Genomic DNA, 15,928 nt, shown 5'->3' with positions numbered 1-15,928 from the left:
ATTGCTGCCTTCCTCCTCTCCCCTCCCCTGCAACAACTTACCTCAGTTCTCAAATTCCCTGAGAGTTTAAGAATCGCTGCTGTAAGCTTGAGAAGAGACCACCAATTCGAATAATCCAAAGACAGTCTAATTCTCCTAGAATGGCTTCTTGAGCTTTAATTTACCTTAAAACAGGTTTATGTATCAATTTTAAGTGTCCTTTTTACATTTAAAACTGCATAGAGAAAAAAAACTTTTGGAAACACATTGTTAATAATTTACACACAACGATCTTTTTCTAGAGCAATTTAATAAGTAGAGGACAAATACTTACATTTTCTACATATAAATAAGTCCAACTATGTAGCTGCATTGCTCCGTCTTTGTAGTTTTATTACCAAAACATTTAATAGCCTACTTACTATTGTATGTAATCTTAAATATGATTCTGCAAGCTTAGTAATTGATTGTTAACACAATCCAGAGATACTATCAATAGCTCCAAGAGTCCACAACAAAAATATTCTCACCCTCCCCACAAACTGTGTTTCAGTCACTTCAATTGCAGCACCTAAATAAAAAGTAGCAGGCTAAAGACTGTAACTTATAAGAACAAGTCTGGAACTATAGCATTTGAACATCAGTAACTTTTTCATTTTCAGTATATATTTAGAGTCTCTCAATAGAAAAAGAACAATGAAAGATTTTTATATGGACAAGTATTCCAGAACATCCTCAGTTTTTCCACTTAAACCTGTATGTTAGAAACCAGCATTAAAATAGTACATCAATTTTCTAGAACACACAACAACAAACTTAATAGTATTAAATAAGCTTATGTGATTAAGTTGCAACATGGTATGTTCAAAATATAAGGTGCTGTTCCACGTGCCCTGAAGTCTTCAGAGATTCTACCATGTGGGCATCATATCTGGAAACCAGACTCTACCAAGATGTTTAGACACTTCCCAATGAATCTGCTCCAAGCTGTACTTCTGGTCAGGAATCAAGACTTCCTCCATTATAGACAGCTGAGAGAGGCGACCACCACACATCTTCACAAACTCCACAAAGGCACTGCAAGAGACTTCACATTCCCCAAGGCCAATAGCTGACAGATTCTTACAACGCTCTGCAATGCAAATCAACTCTTCATCCAGTGGCCGTAATCCATTGGCACACACCACCAGTTCAACTAGGCGAGGACATGTCATCCCAACCCGGCCAAGTACATCTTTGCTCACTGATCTCCCAAAATAAAGGTGAGTGACAGGTGTTTCGTAACGGAAGAATGGATCAAACTCTTCTTCATATAAGAAAAAATACATCACTAAGTTCACTTTGGGAGAGTGTCTGATGAAAGCATCCCAGCTGCTCTTACTGATCATGTGGAAGTGTGTCTGTCCAGGATTCTCACTGACTACGTCAATACGCAAGTGTTCTAATCTGACGTGCTTTTCAGAAGACAAAGCAAGAAGGAGCTGATCACTGAGGAGATGGTAGTTCAATGCCAGCTCACGTAAACCATGACACTGATCGGCCACACAAAGTATACCTTGGAAAAGAAATGAAATATGAGTGTGAATGCATATCTTGACTTTCACAGAAATAAACAATTCTTTCACACAACCCAAAGACTTTCCTATATATATTCCCAAATATATAAACTAGAAGAGATTCAGTTAGTTAGGGAAAAAATTCATGCTATCTAGATTCATAACATTTCCTCATCTTAGATAAATTGGTTTGGAATACCAATCTGACAAGCTGTTAGCAACTTATGCCTTAACACCATGTTTTCTCACAATCTCACTCAGATGTCACTAAACAGAAGCCAACATAACACACAAAATCTAAGACATTATTTCTGAAATAGTTCAAACTTACACTGTTGCACTTCCTGAACCAAAGTTAGAATATGGAAAAAATCTGAGCATTTTCATTCAAAAAATAAAATATTTTGCCAGTGCAGTTCATGTGAGTATAAAAGCAAAAGTAGGTATAAAAGCAGTGACATATCTCCTCAGTGGAATTTAACCCATTTTTGTCTGGCCCACAGGTGCACACATTTGGTCCCTGCTGTGTATATGGAACAGTGGGCAGAAATGGTTTAAATACATTCATGGTGACACACATTGATAACTAGAATAATAAAGCATGGAGATAGTATACATTGCATTTGTTCATTCACTTTAAGGATAGAAAAGGATAATCATTTGAGGGGCGCTGCCAGACAGAGGTACTCAGCACTTCAAGATCTCCACAGAAATCTGTTCAATCCTTGCCCCGTACGGCTTATTAGATCAGTGGGGGAGGGTGCTGGCTGGCTAGGTAGGCTGGCTGGCTACTTCATCTTTGGAGGAGGTAATGTTGTCACTAGCCTATAAATGGGTGGTGATTTGCCCCCTCTGAAGACTCCCGCTAGATTTCACTGTATTGGAACATTTCCAGGCAGTTTCCAACCTTCAGTTTCTGGGCAAGGTAACAGCATGGGTAGAGGCATCTCAGCTCCAGAGTTTCCCAGATGAGACAGATTCTCTGAACCCCTTTCAATCTGGCTTTGGGACAGAAACAGCCTTGGTTATCCTGGTGGATGATTTATGCCAGGGACTAGACAGATTGAGTGCATTGCTGTTGGTCCTGCTAGACTTCACAGCAGCATATGACAAAACTGACTGTTATGTTCTGGGTCAACTGACTAAGAGGCACCATTTTACAGGGGTTTTTGATCCTTTCCCAAGTGACAGATTCCGGAAGATGATATTGGGAAACTCATGTTCAACACCCTAGCCCGGGGTGTCAAACTCATTTCATGCAGAGGGCCAAAGTTAGCATCATGGGGCCTAATGAGGGCCGGAAATGACATCATTAAGCAGGAGGTGACACTTTGTTCTCACACAGAAACTCAGTAGCTCCAAATTTTCCAGAAGAGAAAATGTGCAAATCTTGTTCATGTTTTCAAGATACAAGAGAGCCTAATTATCATACTGGGAGAGCCAAATTATAATGGAAGCCACAAAAATTGCTTCCAGGGGCTGCATTTGGCCCATGGGCCTTATGTTTGACATCCCTGTCCTGGTTATTGGCTTGTGAAGTTCCACAGGGATCATCTTGGCTCTACATTATTAATATCTGAATGAAACCACTGAGAGCAATCAGTCAAAGTTCTGGAGCTGGGTGTCACCAATATGCAGATGTCACCCAGGTCTTCCCTCAATACCATCTTGCAAGGGTAGATGTGAACATCCTAGAGCATTGCCTGGAAGTGGTAGGAGACTGAACGTTAAGCTGAAATTAAGTCGGGACCAGAATACCACTTGGACCAAAGAGCTACTATATAGGTACTGTAATATCAACACATTGATATGAATGGGGTTGCACTTACCATGCAGGAGCAGATTTGCAGTTTGGGTGTCAATGCTCTTAAGTAACCAGATGGCAGTGGTGATGGGGGGGGGGAAGAGAAATCATTTGCCCAGCTTAGGCTGGTGCACCACTGCAGCTTTATCTGAGTTATCAGAGCCAACCACAGTGGCCCATGCACTGGTTGCATCAAGACTGAACTACTGTAAAGCAGTGGTTCTTGAGTATTTTAGACCGGAACCCACTTTTCATGGTGACAATCTGTCAGGGACCCACCGAAAGTGATGTCATTAACCTGGAAGTGATGTCATGCCCGGAAGTGACATCATCAAGCAGGAAGTGACACTGTGATGCCAATGCCAGAAGTGATATCATTAAGCAGAAAGTGACATCAATTCCAGGTTCTCACCTAGGAACTCATAAACTTCAAATGACAAGAGAAAACATTCCAGCACAGAAACTTTTCCCAATTCTCTGTCCCATGCTACTATTGCTACCAAGCATTCCACCTGTAAAATTCATTATGCCTCTTGTAATGAGATATGTGTGAAGGGTGTGCTTGCTTCCGGCTAGTATTGAGCATGGCATTGATATATTTTGAATGTGTCCATCAGTGTTCATGGCATCTTGCAAACTAACCTGAAGCTTCCTACAGACCCAGGAAAACCAGACTTGTGTGCACACCTATAAGACAGGAGTCTTCCATCTCACCTAGCCCTGCAGATCATGCACATGCTCAGTCCACTCACCCCAGTTTCCTCACCCCATCTCACATAGCCCTGCAGATCACCCACATGCTCAGTCCACTCACCTCAGTTCCCCCACCCCATCTAGTCCTCAGATCACCCACATGCTCAGTCCACTCACCCCAGTTCTCCCACCCCATCTAGTCCTCAGATCACCCACATGCTCAGTCCCATTCCCCCAACCCTCCCTCTCCTGGGTGACTCAGTGCTTTAGTTTCTGTATTTGCAGCACATAAACTTTCACCAAGTGAATCCTTCATTATGGGAGGGAAGATCCTTTTCTGAGCCCTGAATCCTCCCTCCCAAACTTTGTGCATGAATCTTTTCAAAGGAGCCCATCTGAGGGAAGGGGGGGGAAGGGGCAGCTTCAGACTCCCACCTGAAATTCAAGAGACAGGCTCTGCCCTGCCCTGCCCAATACAGCCATGCTCACTGGAGAAATGAAACAGGTGCTGCCTCGCTCTTTTGTGCCGGCGCATGCCGCACTTTTAGACCCAAAGGAAGATAAGCTTCTCTCTCTATGTAGGAGTGGTGTAGGCTTGGAAAATAGTGGCACCAACTGCCAGATTCCAAGATGGTGCAGCCCAGCTCATTTTGCCAGTATCCAAGATGGCGTCACCCAGCTTTTCATGATCCACCCAAAACCGGGTCACGACCCACCAAGTGGGTTGTGACCCACAGTTTGAGAACCTCTGCTGTAAAGCATTCTACATGGGGCTGCCCTTGAACGATGTGCAGAAAATGTAATTAGTACAAAAAACGGCAGCCTAAGCAATCAAAGGGACAGAACAGCTTTGAATCTGACCGCTGCTGCTCCTGTGGCTACAATGGCTTCTGGTTCATTTCTGGAAGTGATTCAAGGTGCTGGTTTTGCCCTTTAACACCTTTGAAGCTTAGGACTGAGATCTTTGAAGATCACTTTCTCCTGGATAAGAAATCCCATCCCCTGAGGTTTTATGGGGGACCTTCCTATGTGTTCCACCATTAGCTGAAGCTAGACAAGTAGCAACAAGGTCAGCAGTGCAACTGTGGAATTCCCTGTTTGACCTAACAGCAGCTCCCTCCAACGGGGGTTGAAAACTTAGCCAAACAGAATAATAACTGTCTCCCTTTAATTGTTGCCACTTAATAGTACTAAAGATAAAACAAAGAATTTTTTCTACTATATTCTGTATCGTATAGTATATAATGTTACTGATTGTACTGTGCTCATTTCTATGTTAGCTGCCATGAGCACCTTAAATATAAGAGTAAAGGTGAGATACAAATGTTTTAAAATAAACAAGTTCCATTAAGGCAGCTTCACTCCACTGAAGCTGACAGAATTTGAAAGAATTAAGCACAAGCATGATGACTAGTCTTAGTTATGTTCCCACAACAGCCTTTTAACAATCTTAACTTAGTAAATGTTGTTAAATCTATGGTACTTTAATTGCTATGCTCACCTTTTTATTGAAAAGCAGTATATATCTATTCAAACAAACTACATATAATTCGGTTGACCAATCAAATTCATTGAAGAAAAATACATGCAGATAGTCTAAGAACAAGCTCACCTGCTGGAGAAACATGAGGACAACTGCTCATTTTTAACAGTTTCAGGGTATCACTGTTGTTAGCCACTAGTACCTTGAGAGATGGATCATCCACTGGTGTATCATCTATCTTAAGTGAAGAAAGGGATTTGGAGTTTACAAATACCACAGTCAGCGCAGAAATAAAGTGTGACTGTAGAAAGGAGAAAACAATGAAATCAAGGTAAAGTTTAATCCCCATATCATAAAATATATTCTTCCAGTCATAAACCTGGTAAGGAACTTCAAAGTATGGCAGAGGTAACATTTTTTCCAACTGCTCCTGGAGCTGAACCTACACGTACCCAAGGATGACTACCCCAATAAATATTTACCACAAGCCTACAGTTTGTCAGTCACCCAAGACAAATTGGATGCTTGTTACAGGCAATTATAAATGGCAAATTCTATCAATATCAGTAGCTGGTGGTTCGAGGAAAATATCCGAGACTGGCAGCCACAGTTTTATGCTTCCTTTGTTTTAAGAGCACTGTACATGTCAGAGCTGCATTTTTTGCAAAGAAAAACTTGCAATAATCCTTTATCATAAAACATAAGGAACCTTGGGGGAAAATGATTATTAGAGGTGAAAAAATTGGCACAAAGATGCAATTATGACATCTGTGGTAACCAGGATGGTGTAGTGGTTTGGAACTTGGACCTGGAAGTATAAGCTCCGAGGGCACCCTTTCAAGATTTTGGAAACACAGCAAAGCAACACAGAGGTCCTCGCTGTACTCACTTTCAATGTGAAAAACAACAAACTAGAAGACAAGATAAGACACTAGGCCATTAGAATCCACAAAATGCTTTACAGTATCTGAAGTAGGATAATCATGAATGCAGAAAGCTTATTCCAGCACCAACAAGGGATCCAAGATAATCTCTGAGTCACTACACTACCAGAGACAATGTGGGGGGGGGGGGGAGAGAAGAGGGAAGAATCACATTACATTCTCAATAAACCAAAGCCAATAAACCAATTCACACTGGGGAGGACTCATGGAAAAGTGTGCACCTTCCTAAGTAGGCATAGCTCCCAGTTTAACACTTCACAAGAATTTTTTTCTGAGGAAAAGGTAACTATAGTGATGCTTTTGAGCATTACAACCTCCAATCTTTGAGGAGAGGGGAAAGAATTACACTGGGTTGCGATCTTAAGTTTAGGTAGTTATGATTAAGTGCTACTGAAATTATTAATTTCCGTTGCCATTAATAAAATTTAGAATAGAATACATTGCAATTTTAACAGAGAACTTCAGTGCACCAAGATCTTTATACAGCTGGAGCCTGTTTATCCGTTAATTTTATATCTCCATGGATCTGGCTCAATGCAGGTTCCTTGGAGCCAGACTTGGCTCCACATGAACCTTCCAGGGCTTCCCTGAGCCTCCCAATGCCTTATAAGGCATTAAAAATATCACTTCCGGCTTCCCTCTGGAAACCAGAAGTAGCGTTTTAAATATCTTTTCAACCATTCTGAAGCCTGCAGAGGCTGTAGGCACATGGCCTTTCAGGCTTCAGAAAGCCCTATGGAGGTGACGGTGCAGAGCCCCTTCAGAGGATTTAAGGCAGTGGTTCCCAAACTGCGAGCTGTGGCTTCCTGGGGAGCCATGGAAACCAGCCAGGGGAGCTGCGGAATCCTCGTGGAAAATGTGCCGTCCTATACAATGAATAGGATTGTAGCCCTAATGGGGAGCCTTGGCCAATGGCCCAGTAGGTCAAGGGAGCCACCAGTTGAAAAAGTTTGAGAACCACTGGTTTAAAGGGTCAAAAACCACTGATTTGCTTATCCACAGGTTTTGGTATCCTCAGCAGATCTAAGAATGGATCCTTCACGGATATGAATGCTTCACTTGTATTACAATTTGTGCTATATTTTCTACCCCATCAAAAACAACCAATCACTAAAACCTCTCCATTCTGACTCCTTGTCAGAGCCCCAGTTAACCAAGCAGATTAGACATTCATGGTTTTGTTTCTTGAACATGTCTCTTTATACCAGTTTTTTAGTATGCCATCAATACCTTTGGTAAATCCATGAAGCTAGGACGAGCAGTGGAAATCAGTCCAAGTGTTTTTAAAGAACAGTTCACAAGCTGCGATAAGATATCACAAGCTGCTTCAGCTGATTCTTTGCTGCTATCCACCTTCAAAAGGATATAAATGGTCAAACGATGAAAATTTCACTGCAAAAAACAAAGCTTTAGGCTAATTAAAACATTTGTACTCCATCTAAGCAAAAAACAAAGCTTTAGGCTAATTAAAACATTTGTACTTCATCTGAGTACTCATGTACTCCACATGAGTTTGAGCTAGCTCTAAAGCAGTGCTTCTAAAGCACTGCTTCTGCAGTGCTAATTGTTGCGGGGGAAGGCAGCAATGCAATTCCTAGGATCGCACTGCTGCTGGGGATGGCAGGGGGGTTTTCTACTTACCTAGAGCCAGTGCTGCAGTCCTGGGATGGTCCGGGGATCCTGAAAAATTGTTAAAAGGGGGAGGGAGGGCACTTCCAGTTTTCATGACAAAACTGGAAGTGCTCCCCTTTTTTTACAGTTTTGCAGGCATGGTGAGCCCTGTGGAGGGTTCCCTACACCCTCAGGATGGCAGTGCTGGCTGCAGTAAGTGTAAAAAAAACCCTCCCCTCGGTAGCAGAGCGATCCTGGGGATTTCACTGCTGCCTTCCCTCTCTCCCCACACCTTAAAGGGGCATTGGTCAGTGCTTCATAACCCACCAGTTTGGGAACCACTGTTCTAAGAAATAAATGTTACTACTGGTTTTGTTTTTGTTAGAAGAATAAGATGGGGAAAAAATACTCAGTTTTAGGTTTCACTGATTTTGAGAGATGTTACTTCAAGTATGTCAATTAAAGAATGCTGTATTAACTCTCAAATTCAGGATGCTATAAGCTACAACCAGCTAATAAAAAAAACACAAACATTTATATTTATAGGTATAACCTAATTATCTACGGATTTTTTGACCTGCAGTTTTATCTCAACACAATGAGAAGGGCCCTTTCAATTAAAGGGAAACAGTCACTTAACAATAGCCTCATTAATGTGAAAGCGGGCAGCCGGCTGACAATTCATCAATCATTCTCTCTCCAGGCATTTAGAACAGCTTCACTCCAAGACAAGCAACCCCTCCCTCCCCCCCCCCCCAGTATGTGAAAGAAAATCACTTTGCATTGGTGAACGGAGGGGTTCACTGGCTCAGAGTGAAGCCTTTCTAAGGGCCAGGAGAGAGACTGATTGATGGATTGCCTGCCTAATGACTCTGTCTTACATCACAAAAGTCAACAAGGCTGTTTTTAAATCACCTAGCAAAGGGACATTGTTTTTTAAACGGATTTGCTTTAATGTGATTTTTGCCACCCACTGAGTTCTGGGAACGAAACCCTCATGAATAATGAGACTCAACCTGTATATCTTTAATATAAAATTATTTTAAGTAACTTATAACGTGTTCCACATTTATAACAAAATGCTTAATAGCAGCTCAGGGTCTACTCATATGAGCACCCCCTGGCTATCAACATACTTGTTTAGCACTTTGTTATCCATGACAGACCATAAAAACTTACCCTGCCATTACCACTGTGTAAACCAAAACCAAGAATAGGCACACTTGCAACTAGCTTTGACATCATGCACACCTACCTCCTTTTATATTCTTAGATTCTTTCCCATTTGAGGAAAACCATGGTCCTCTGTTACATTGGCAAACTCAATTCTGGTCTGGTTTTGTGCTCCTAACCAGAACTGGAAACCATGGTTGGAGTCTCCTTTGCAATTCTAGTTTAAAAGGCCAGCAGAACTATGAAACCATGGTTTGTCATTACAAAAACATTATAGGTGAAGTGAATCAGCGTGCCAAGTATGGATGTAAAAATCATTCAGCATCAGCCTACTGAATGATTATGGGGTTCTGCAACAACCTGCTTGATGTCAGTTGCTTGTATATAATTATCCACTACAATAAAGATCAACAATAAAAATCATTCTTATCTGACTAATTATCTGGCTTTAAAACAAATCAAAATCAGCATTTCTCAAAATGTGGGTTGCAACTTGGGTTATCTGCAGACTTTACAATCCGCGGATCTGGCTCAACGTGGGTCCCCCAGACCCATGCTGGGCCAGATTCAGCCCCACCTGAACCCTCTCAGGGGGACTGTAGCTGGAGGGCTTTCTGAAGCCCGCAAAGATAGAGCACATCTGCCTGCTGCCTCTGCGGGCTTCAGACTGGCTCTTAGAACCAAAAGAATGTGACTTCCAGTTTCCTTTTGGCTCTAGGAGCCATTCTGAAGCCTGCAGAGGCAGTGGGAGGACTGCTCAGTTTCCTTTTGGAGGGTGTAAAGGGTTGAAAATCACGGATTAGTTAAACTGCGATTTTCAGTATCTGTGGGGGCTCTGAGAACACATCCCCCACAGATACTGAGCTTCATCTGTAGCTTCTTCAAGATGGTAATTACTGACAGAGCTGAATAGAAAGACACAAATGAATATTCATTATAGTGCCTGTTTCTTAACACTGTTTAACAATTAGTAAAGCTCTTATTTAAATATAATATTTTATTTTATATTAAAATATATAATTTTAAAATATATATATATTAAAATAATTTAATGACACATATTTGTGCTATAGTCACGTAATTCCACAAGGACACCTGCATTAAATGTATTAATGACTTACCAAGGGTTTAATGATGGTGGTATTACTGTACACACCCCAGTATGGTCAGCACTGGCATTTCACAGCACCCAATCCCATTTAGTTGACTCTGAAAGCCTCAGTATTATTCAAATCACCTCTGGAAAACCATGCTAAGAATACATATGGTTCTGGATTCAGAGGAGTTGAACATTTTTCTGAACATGAATCACTACAACTGCACTGAACACAGCATTACAAAATATACTACAGAAATGTATTTTTCTCCTTTATTTTTTCCCAATACCATTTTTTTTTTCAGGACAAGGAATTAAAATTGCTCCTGCCTGCCAAACTGCTGATTAAATTAATGCATCAGGGCTGCTTACACATGTGTGGGATGTGACCTGGATCAGCAATTTGCAAAATTATTAATTTTCCAAAAGGTGACGACATTACCTTGAAGCTAACATACTGTAGATGATTGGAATGCCTTTTAATAATTTGCTTGATGAGTTCTGGATGAGTAGCCTTTAAGTAAGATGTCGCTGGCTGATTCAGTTCAAACTCAAAACATCTCCATAGTTCCGGCATGTGGAACACTTGGTTCCACTGACGACAGACTTGTGAAGCGTGAGCACGATCAAGAAGAGGTAAATACTGGAACACCTGTAGAACAATATCTGGAATGAGGTTCCCCCAATCAGGGCTCTGAAGTACTTCAGCAGGTTCTTCATTCAGAGTTTTTGTTTTCTTGTCATCTACTATGTTCTCCTCATCAGATAATGGATCATGGGACTTGCTATTTTTCCTTCCTCGTTTCATTCTATCAAGATAAAAAAAAATTAAAATACATTAAGTTAGCACATCAAATAGCATTCTCACAAGGTAAATTCTCTTCTACTATGTATTTTTCAAAAGCAAAACTGAAAGGAGAAAAATAGAGTGGGGCAAAAAGTGCTTCTTTTCAGATCCGAAATCTAATTTTAAATATATTTTAAATCCTGAAATGAGACAAAATAACACTTAAGCTTTTGGGAAAATGTTACTTTGAAACAAATTTTTTAAAAAACTATCTTTTCAACATATTTGGGTTTGGGCATTTGATAGAATTCAGCTAGCTTAATTATTTTGCTTATGAGAGTAAACAACATAAAGACATCATTTGTAAACACAATGATCCGCAATGCATGAACTTGTGCATATTTATTCTCTTAGAAAAGCTGTACTAACAAATGTTGTGCAGTGAATCATCACAAAAGACACAGGGATAAGAACAGATAGGTTCAACCAAGACATCACATTCCCATCCTCCAAAGGAAAGGATGGTGTACAGATAGAATTGGTATATTTATTCTTAAGGGATTTCAGAACGTACATGGGAATGACCATTTACATAACCCCATTAACACAAACTGTGAAAAGTTATGTTTATTATTAGAACTATTTTCACCCTCAAGATGTCAAAACATGGATACTCCACATATGATGGCAGTAATAGGTGAAATTTTATCATTACCAATTCTACTAACAAAACATTTTATACTCTGTCCTCATTGTTATTTCCAAATAACTGCCCAATTAAACTGGCTATTGTATTGCTGAACAATAATTCACATATTGATCCTACATGTATGTTTTATTCCAGCTTCCCTCCAAGAACACATAGCTCTCTGTTCACAACAAGCTTGAGACAAGATAGGATGTGAAGATCTGAACACTTGTCTCACTGGCTCTAAAAAAAAACTCTCTAACCCAGTGTTTCCCAAGGTTTTTAGCTTCGGGACTCACATTTTTAAAACTAGCCTAGGTTTACGAGACTTAAAAAAATCTAGAAATAAATTACTTACAAGTAACAATATATTTATTTACAAAAAATTCAACCCATTTCTCTTAATAACCCTAATGAACCCTAATGAGTGCTCTCCTTCCTTTCACATTTCTCCCCAGAAAAATAAAAAAATATAAAAAACATTTTTTTCTAACTCTTTATTGGGGGTATAAACTCAAACATTTCTCTCTCTATAGTTACACAAACTAACTGCAGGAGCTCGGTGCCTTCCAAACAGATGCTGAGCTCTTTGCAGGGCAATTAACTCCAGCAGTTTGCAAGATAGCTGCTAATTGCTCTGCAAAGAGCTCAGCTCCTGCAGTTTGCAAAATAGCTACTAATTGCTCTAACTTGCAAACTCTAGGAGCTGAGCTGTTTTCAGAGTAATTAGCAGCTATCTGATTTTTGAGTAGCCTCAGAGCTAGCCTGAGGTGTCCAGGCCAGATGCCATCACCACATCCTGTGGCAAGGAGTTCCACAGACCAACCACACGCCGAGTAAAGAAATATTTTCTTTTGTCTGTCCTAACTCTCCCAACACTCAATTTTAGTGGAGTATCAGGTAACCATTATAAAATCTGAGTTTGCATTTCCACAAATAGCCCACTTGTTGATGCCTACATGGCACAATAAAAACATTATACATAGGGGGGAGACCTTCTGTAACTCTCAGGCTCCATATTTGGGTGCGACTTAAATAACTAATTATAGTACAAACACATTTTGAAGCAATTATACTATTCACTAACCACGTAAAAAGAAATAAGCTTTTAGTGCACTTTTGAATACATATATATAAGGACCGTCAATAAAGGGCATCATGTTTATGTTTACATTGTGGAAGCCTGGTACATAGAAACAAGCCAAACAATTACTGATCTCACTCTTTTTTTATTATCTTTGAGAGTACAATTAAAGATCAGAGGAGAAGAAAACACTCCTAGGACTTTGCCAATATCTGAATCACTTTAGATACTGTAATGCACCAGAGCACTCTGTGAGAAGTGGACAATGCAGTATCACACAGGTTTGTAACATTATACTTAACTCCTCTTTCTGCACAAATTGTGTGGGACAGCTACAGAAACATCCTCCAATGTACATAATACAGGATGCTGATGTCAGAGAAAAAGTCAGATGCTGCAGTGTGTGTACACACCTCAAAAAATTCTCTGGATTCCCACCCAAACTGGAGTCAGAATATAAAGAAATTTTCACTACAATAAAGCAAGTCCTGCACTGATAGCTAGAGAATACAGGTATTTATATTTTCAGAATTTTGGGTGCTTCACCAGTGCAAGATTTTATCTTGGTCATTCTTAATTTCATTTTTAAAATTGTTTATGGATCATTCGGATCTTGTGGCAAACTACAAATATGACACTGCCCCTCAAGTTTGCAGCTCAATGGAGCAGGCATGCATCACAGATGGGAACAGACAGGGCCTACCTACTATACCCCCAAAAAAGTTCATTTGTACATTTAAAAAGTGATAAGAGTGACACAGGAAGAGATGAGAGTATGAAATATCTCACATCAATATCCTTTTGATGTTGCTAAGAAGTAGTACACTGTATTAGTTTAGCATACTGTATTAGAGCCCAATCCTATGCCTATCTACTCAGAAGGAAGTCCCATTACAGTCAATGGGGCTTACTCCCAGGAAAGTGTGGATAGGATTGGACAGTCTTTTTTCTGTATTTTTTTTATGTTGTAAGCCACCTTGGGCCCTGTGGGGAGAAAGGCGGGATATAAATACAGTAAGTAAGTAAATAAACAAACTAATGTGACACTCCATCTGTGGAATTCCCTCCCACTGGAACTGAGAGAGAACAGCTTCCTTTTTGGAGTCCTTTCGCTGCATCTCAAAACCTTTCTATTGAAGGAAGCTTTTAAATGTTGACACGGTGCTTTTCATGAGACATCTTAACTGTGATCCAAATGTATATTGTTGTTTTTAAGGTTTCAAGTGTTTCAAATTAATGTTTTTAGAATTGTTTTTACTGCATTAAAATAAGATTTTAACCCTAACCCTTGAGGGCCCTTAGCAGGTTGGAAAGGCAGGTTCCTTAAAGGAATAGGCCCAATCCTATGCGTGTCCACTCAAAAGTCAGTCCCATTGAGTCAGTGGGGCTTCCTCCCAGGAAAGTGTGGACAGCACTGCAGCCACAGAGCCCCATCCTGTGCCTGTCTACTCAGAAGTCAGTCCCATTAGAGTCAATGGAGCTTCCTCCCAGGAAAGTGTGGATAGGACTGGGCTGCTACACTAGCTGCTTCTGTGCATCTGGGGTGTGTGTGTGTGGGGGGGGGGGGATGACCTAACTGACTTCTCGTCTGGCTCGTCAACACACAGGAGCATCTGGACTCCTGGGGGGTGGGGGGAAAACAGGCGAGATCCAAGCTCGGGCACGCGCATCCCTACTGGAGGGCCTTGTCAGGCGCAGGAGCTGCTGCGTCCACACGCAGGGCGAGGGCTGTGTGCAGGCCGTGAGCAGGGCTGGCGTTTCATGGAGTCACTGAAGGGGGGCGCGCAGCCCCTCCCACGACTACTGGCAAGGAGGAGGAGGAAGGAAGGCGCGAGGGCCGCGGGGCCAGAGTGAGGGAGGGGCGCGGCACCCCAACCGTCGCCCAAGCGTCCCTCGTAACGGCCACGCTGACAGGAGCTGGTGACGGGGCCCCGCCCTCCCCAGGCCAGCCCCTCACCCACCTGCTCAAGGCGGCGGCGGCGCCTCCGACCTGCGCGTCACTCATCCCGGGCCCGGGCCGCGCTGCCTCCACTGCCGCTGCCTCATCTGTAGCCCCGTCCGGCAGAGCGCAGGTCGCCGCCGTCTCTACAGCAGTCGCGAGCCTCAGTGCGGAGCAGGAGCAGGAGCCCTACGCGCCGCTCGCCTCCTTCCCTCGGAGGTCGCCGCCGCCCCCTTGTTTACTGCGGCGCCGCAGAGCGGAAGCGCCCGCGAGCCAGAAAGAGGGCAAAATGGCGTCCGCCCGACGCCGCCGCCTCTCAGGGCGCATGTGCCAGCTGTGGAGGCCGAGGGAGGAAAGAGGCGGAAGGGCCAATGAGAAGGAACCGCCTTCGGCCAAGGGGCAGTCCAGTCCTGGCCACACTTTCCTGGGAGGAAGCCCCACTGCCTCTCATGGGACTGACTTCTGAGTTGACAGGCACAGGATGGGGCTCGGAGGCTGCAGTGCTGTCCACACTTTCCTGGGAGGAAGCCCTATTGACTCTAGCGGGACTGACTTCTGAGTAGACAGGCATAGGATGCGGCTCTGAGGCTGCAGTCCTGTCCAGAAGGTGTGGTCTGAAGGTTGAGCTGTTTCCCTGCCTGAAGATGCTAAGCATAATCAACCTTTGGTTGACCTTAGATAGGATACTGGTAGTTGCTGATGGAACTTCCAGAGTGTGGAATTTGTTGGGAGTCAGCTGACAGGAAACAGAAAATCCTGAGAACCGTCATTATTGCAAGGCTTCATAACCCTACCTCTTATACCAGCCATTTTCAACCACTGTGCCATGGCACACTAGTGTGCTGTGAGTGTTCCACAGGTGTGCCACAGGAATTTGGGGGAAGATCATTTATTAGTAGGGCCGATTAGTAGTCCCCCACTGGCAGTATGGTGTGCCTTGTCAGTTGCTAAAAACCTGATGGTGTGCCTTGACAATTTTAGTGCCTTGTCAGTGTGCCACAAGATGAAAAATGCTGAAAATCACTGTCTTATACAAATGCTGAGTTTCCATAGAAGACTATCATCTACTTTGTCAATGTATTGCTTCAGAC

General features: G+C 42.3%; 1 protein-coding gene across 1 annotated transcript; it reads right to left on the bottom strand.

The window, feature by feature from the left end:
- Positions 1–272: 272 nt before the first annotated feature.
- FBXL3 (F-box and leucine rich repeat protein 3) lies at positions 273–15,137 on the bottom strand. The gene is made up of 5 exons (XM_066622113.1): positions 14,860–15,137; positions 10,782–11,148; positions 7,690–7,812; positions 5,645–5,816; positions 273–1,534 (listed from the first exon to the last, which is right to left on the bottom strand). Exons 1-5 carry the CDS (start codon positions 14,901–14,903, stop codon positions 891–893), a joined length of 1,350 nt encoding a protein of 449 aa, XP_066478210.1. The 5' UTR covers positions 14,904–15,137; the 3' UTR covers positions 273–890.
- Positions 15,138–15,928: the final 791 nt, after the last annotated feature.

Source organism: Tiliqua scincoides, chromosome 3 (assembly GCF_035046505.1).
Source record: "Tiliqua scincoides isolate rTilSci1 chromosome 3, rTilSci1.hap2, whole genome shotgun sequence".
Classification (NCBI taxonomy): Eukaryota; Metazoa; Chordata; class Lepidosauria; order Squamata; family Scincidae; genus Tiliqua; species Tiliqua scincoides.
This window is presented reverse-complemented; position numbering and strand designations above follow the sequence as displayed.

Bases quoted from the DNA above. Each gene is read 5' to 3' on its own strand.
- FBXL3 (XM_066622113.1), bottom strand. From the start codon at position 14,903: ATGAGTGACGCGCAGGTCGGAGGCGCCGCCGCCGCCTTGAGCAG. The intron at 5,817-7,689 runs GTATTGATGGCA...TCCTTTCTACAG, and splicing joins GCTTCATGGATTTACCAAAG to TCACACTTTATTTCTGCGCT. The intron at 1,535-5,644 runs GTGAGCTTGTTC...TTCTTTTCCAAG, and splicing joins TCCTCATGTTTCTCCAGCAG to GTATACTTTGTGTGGCCGAT.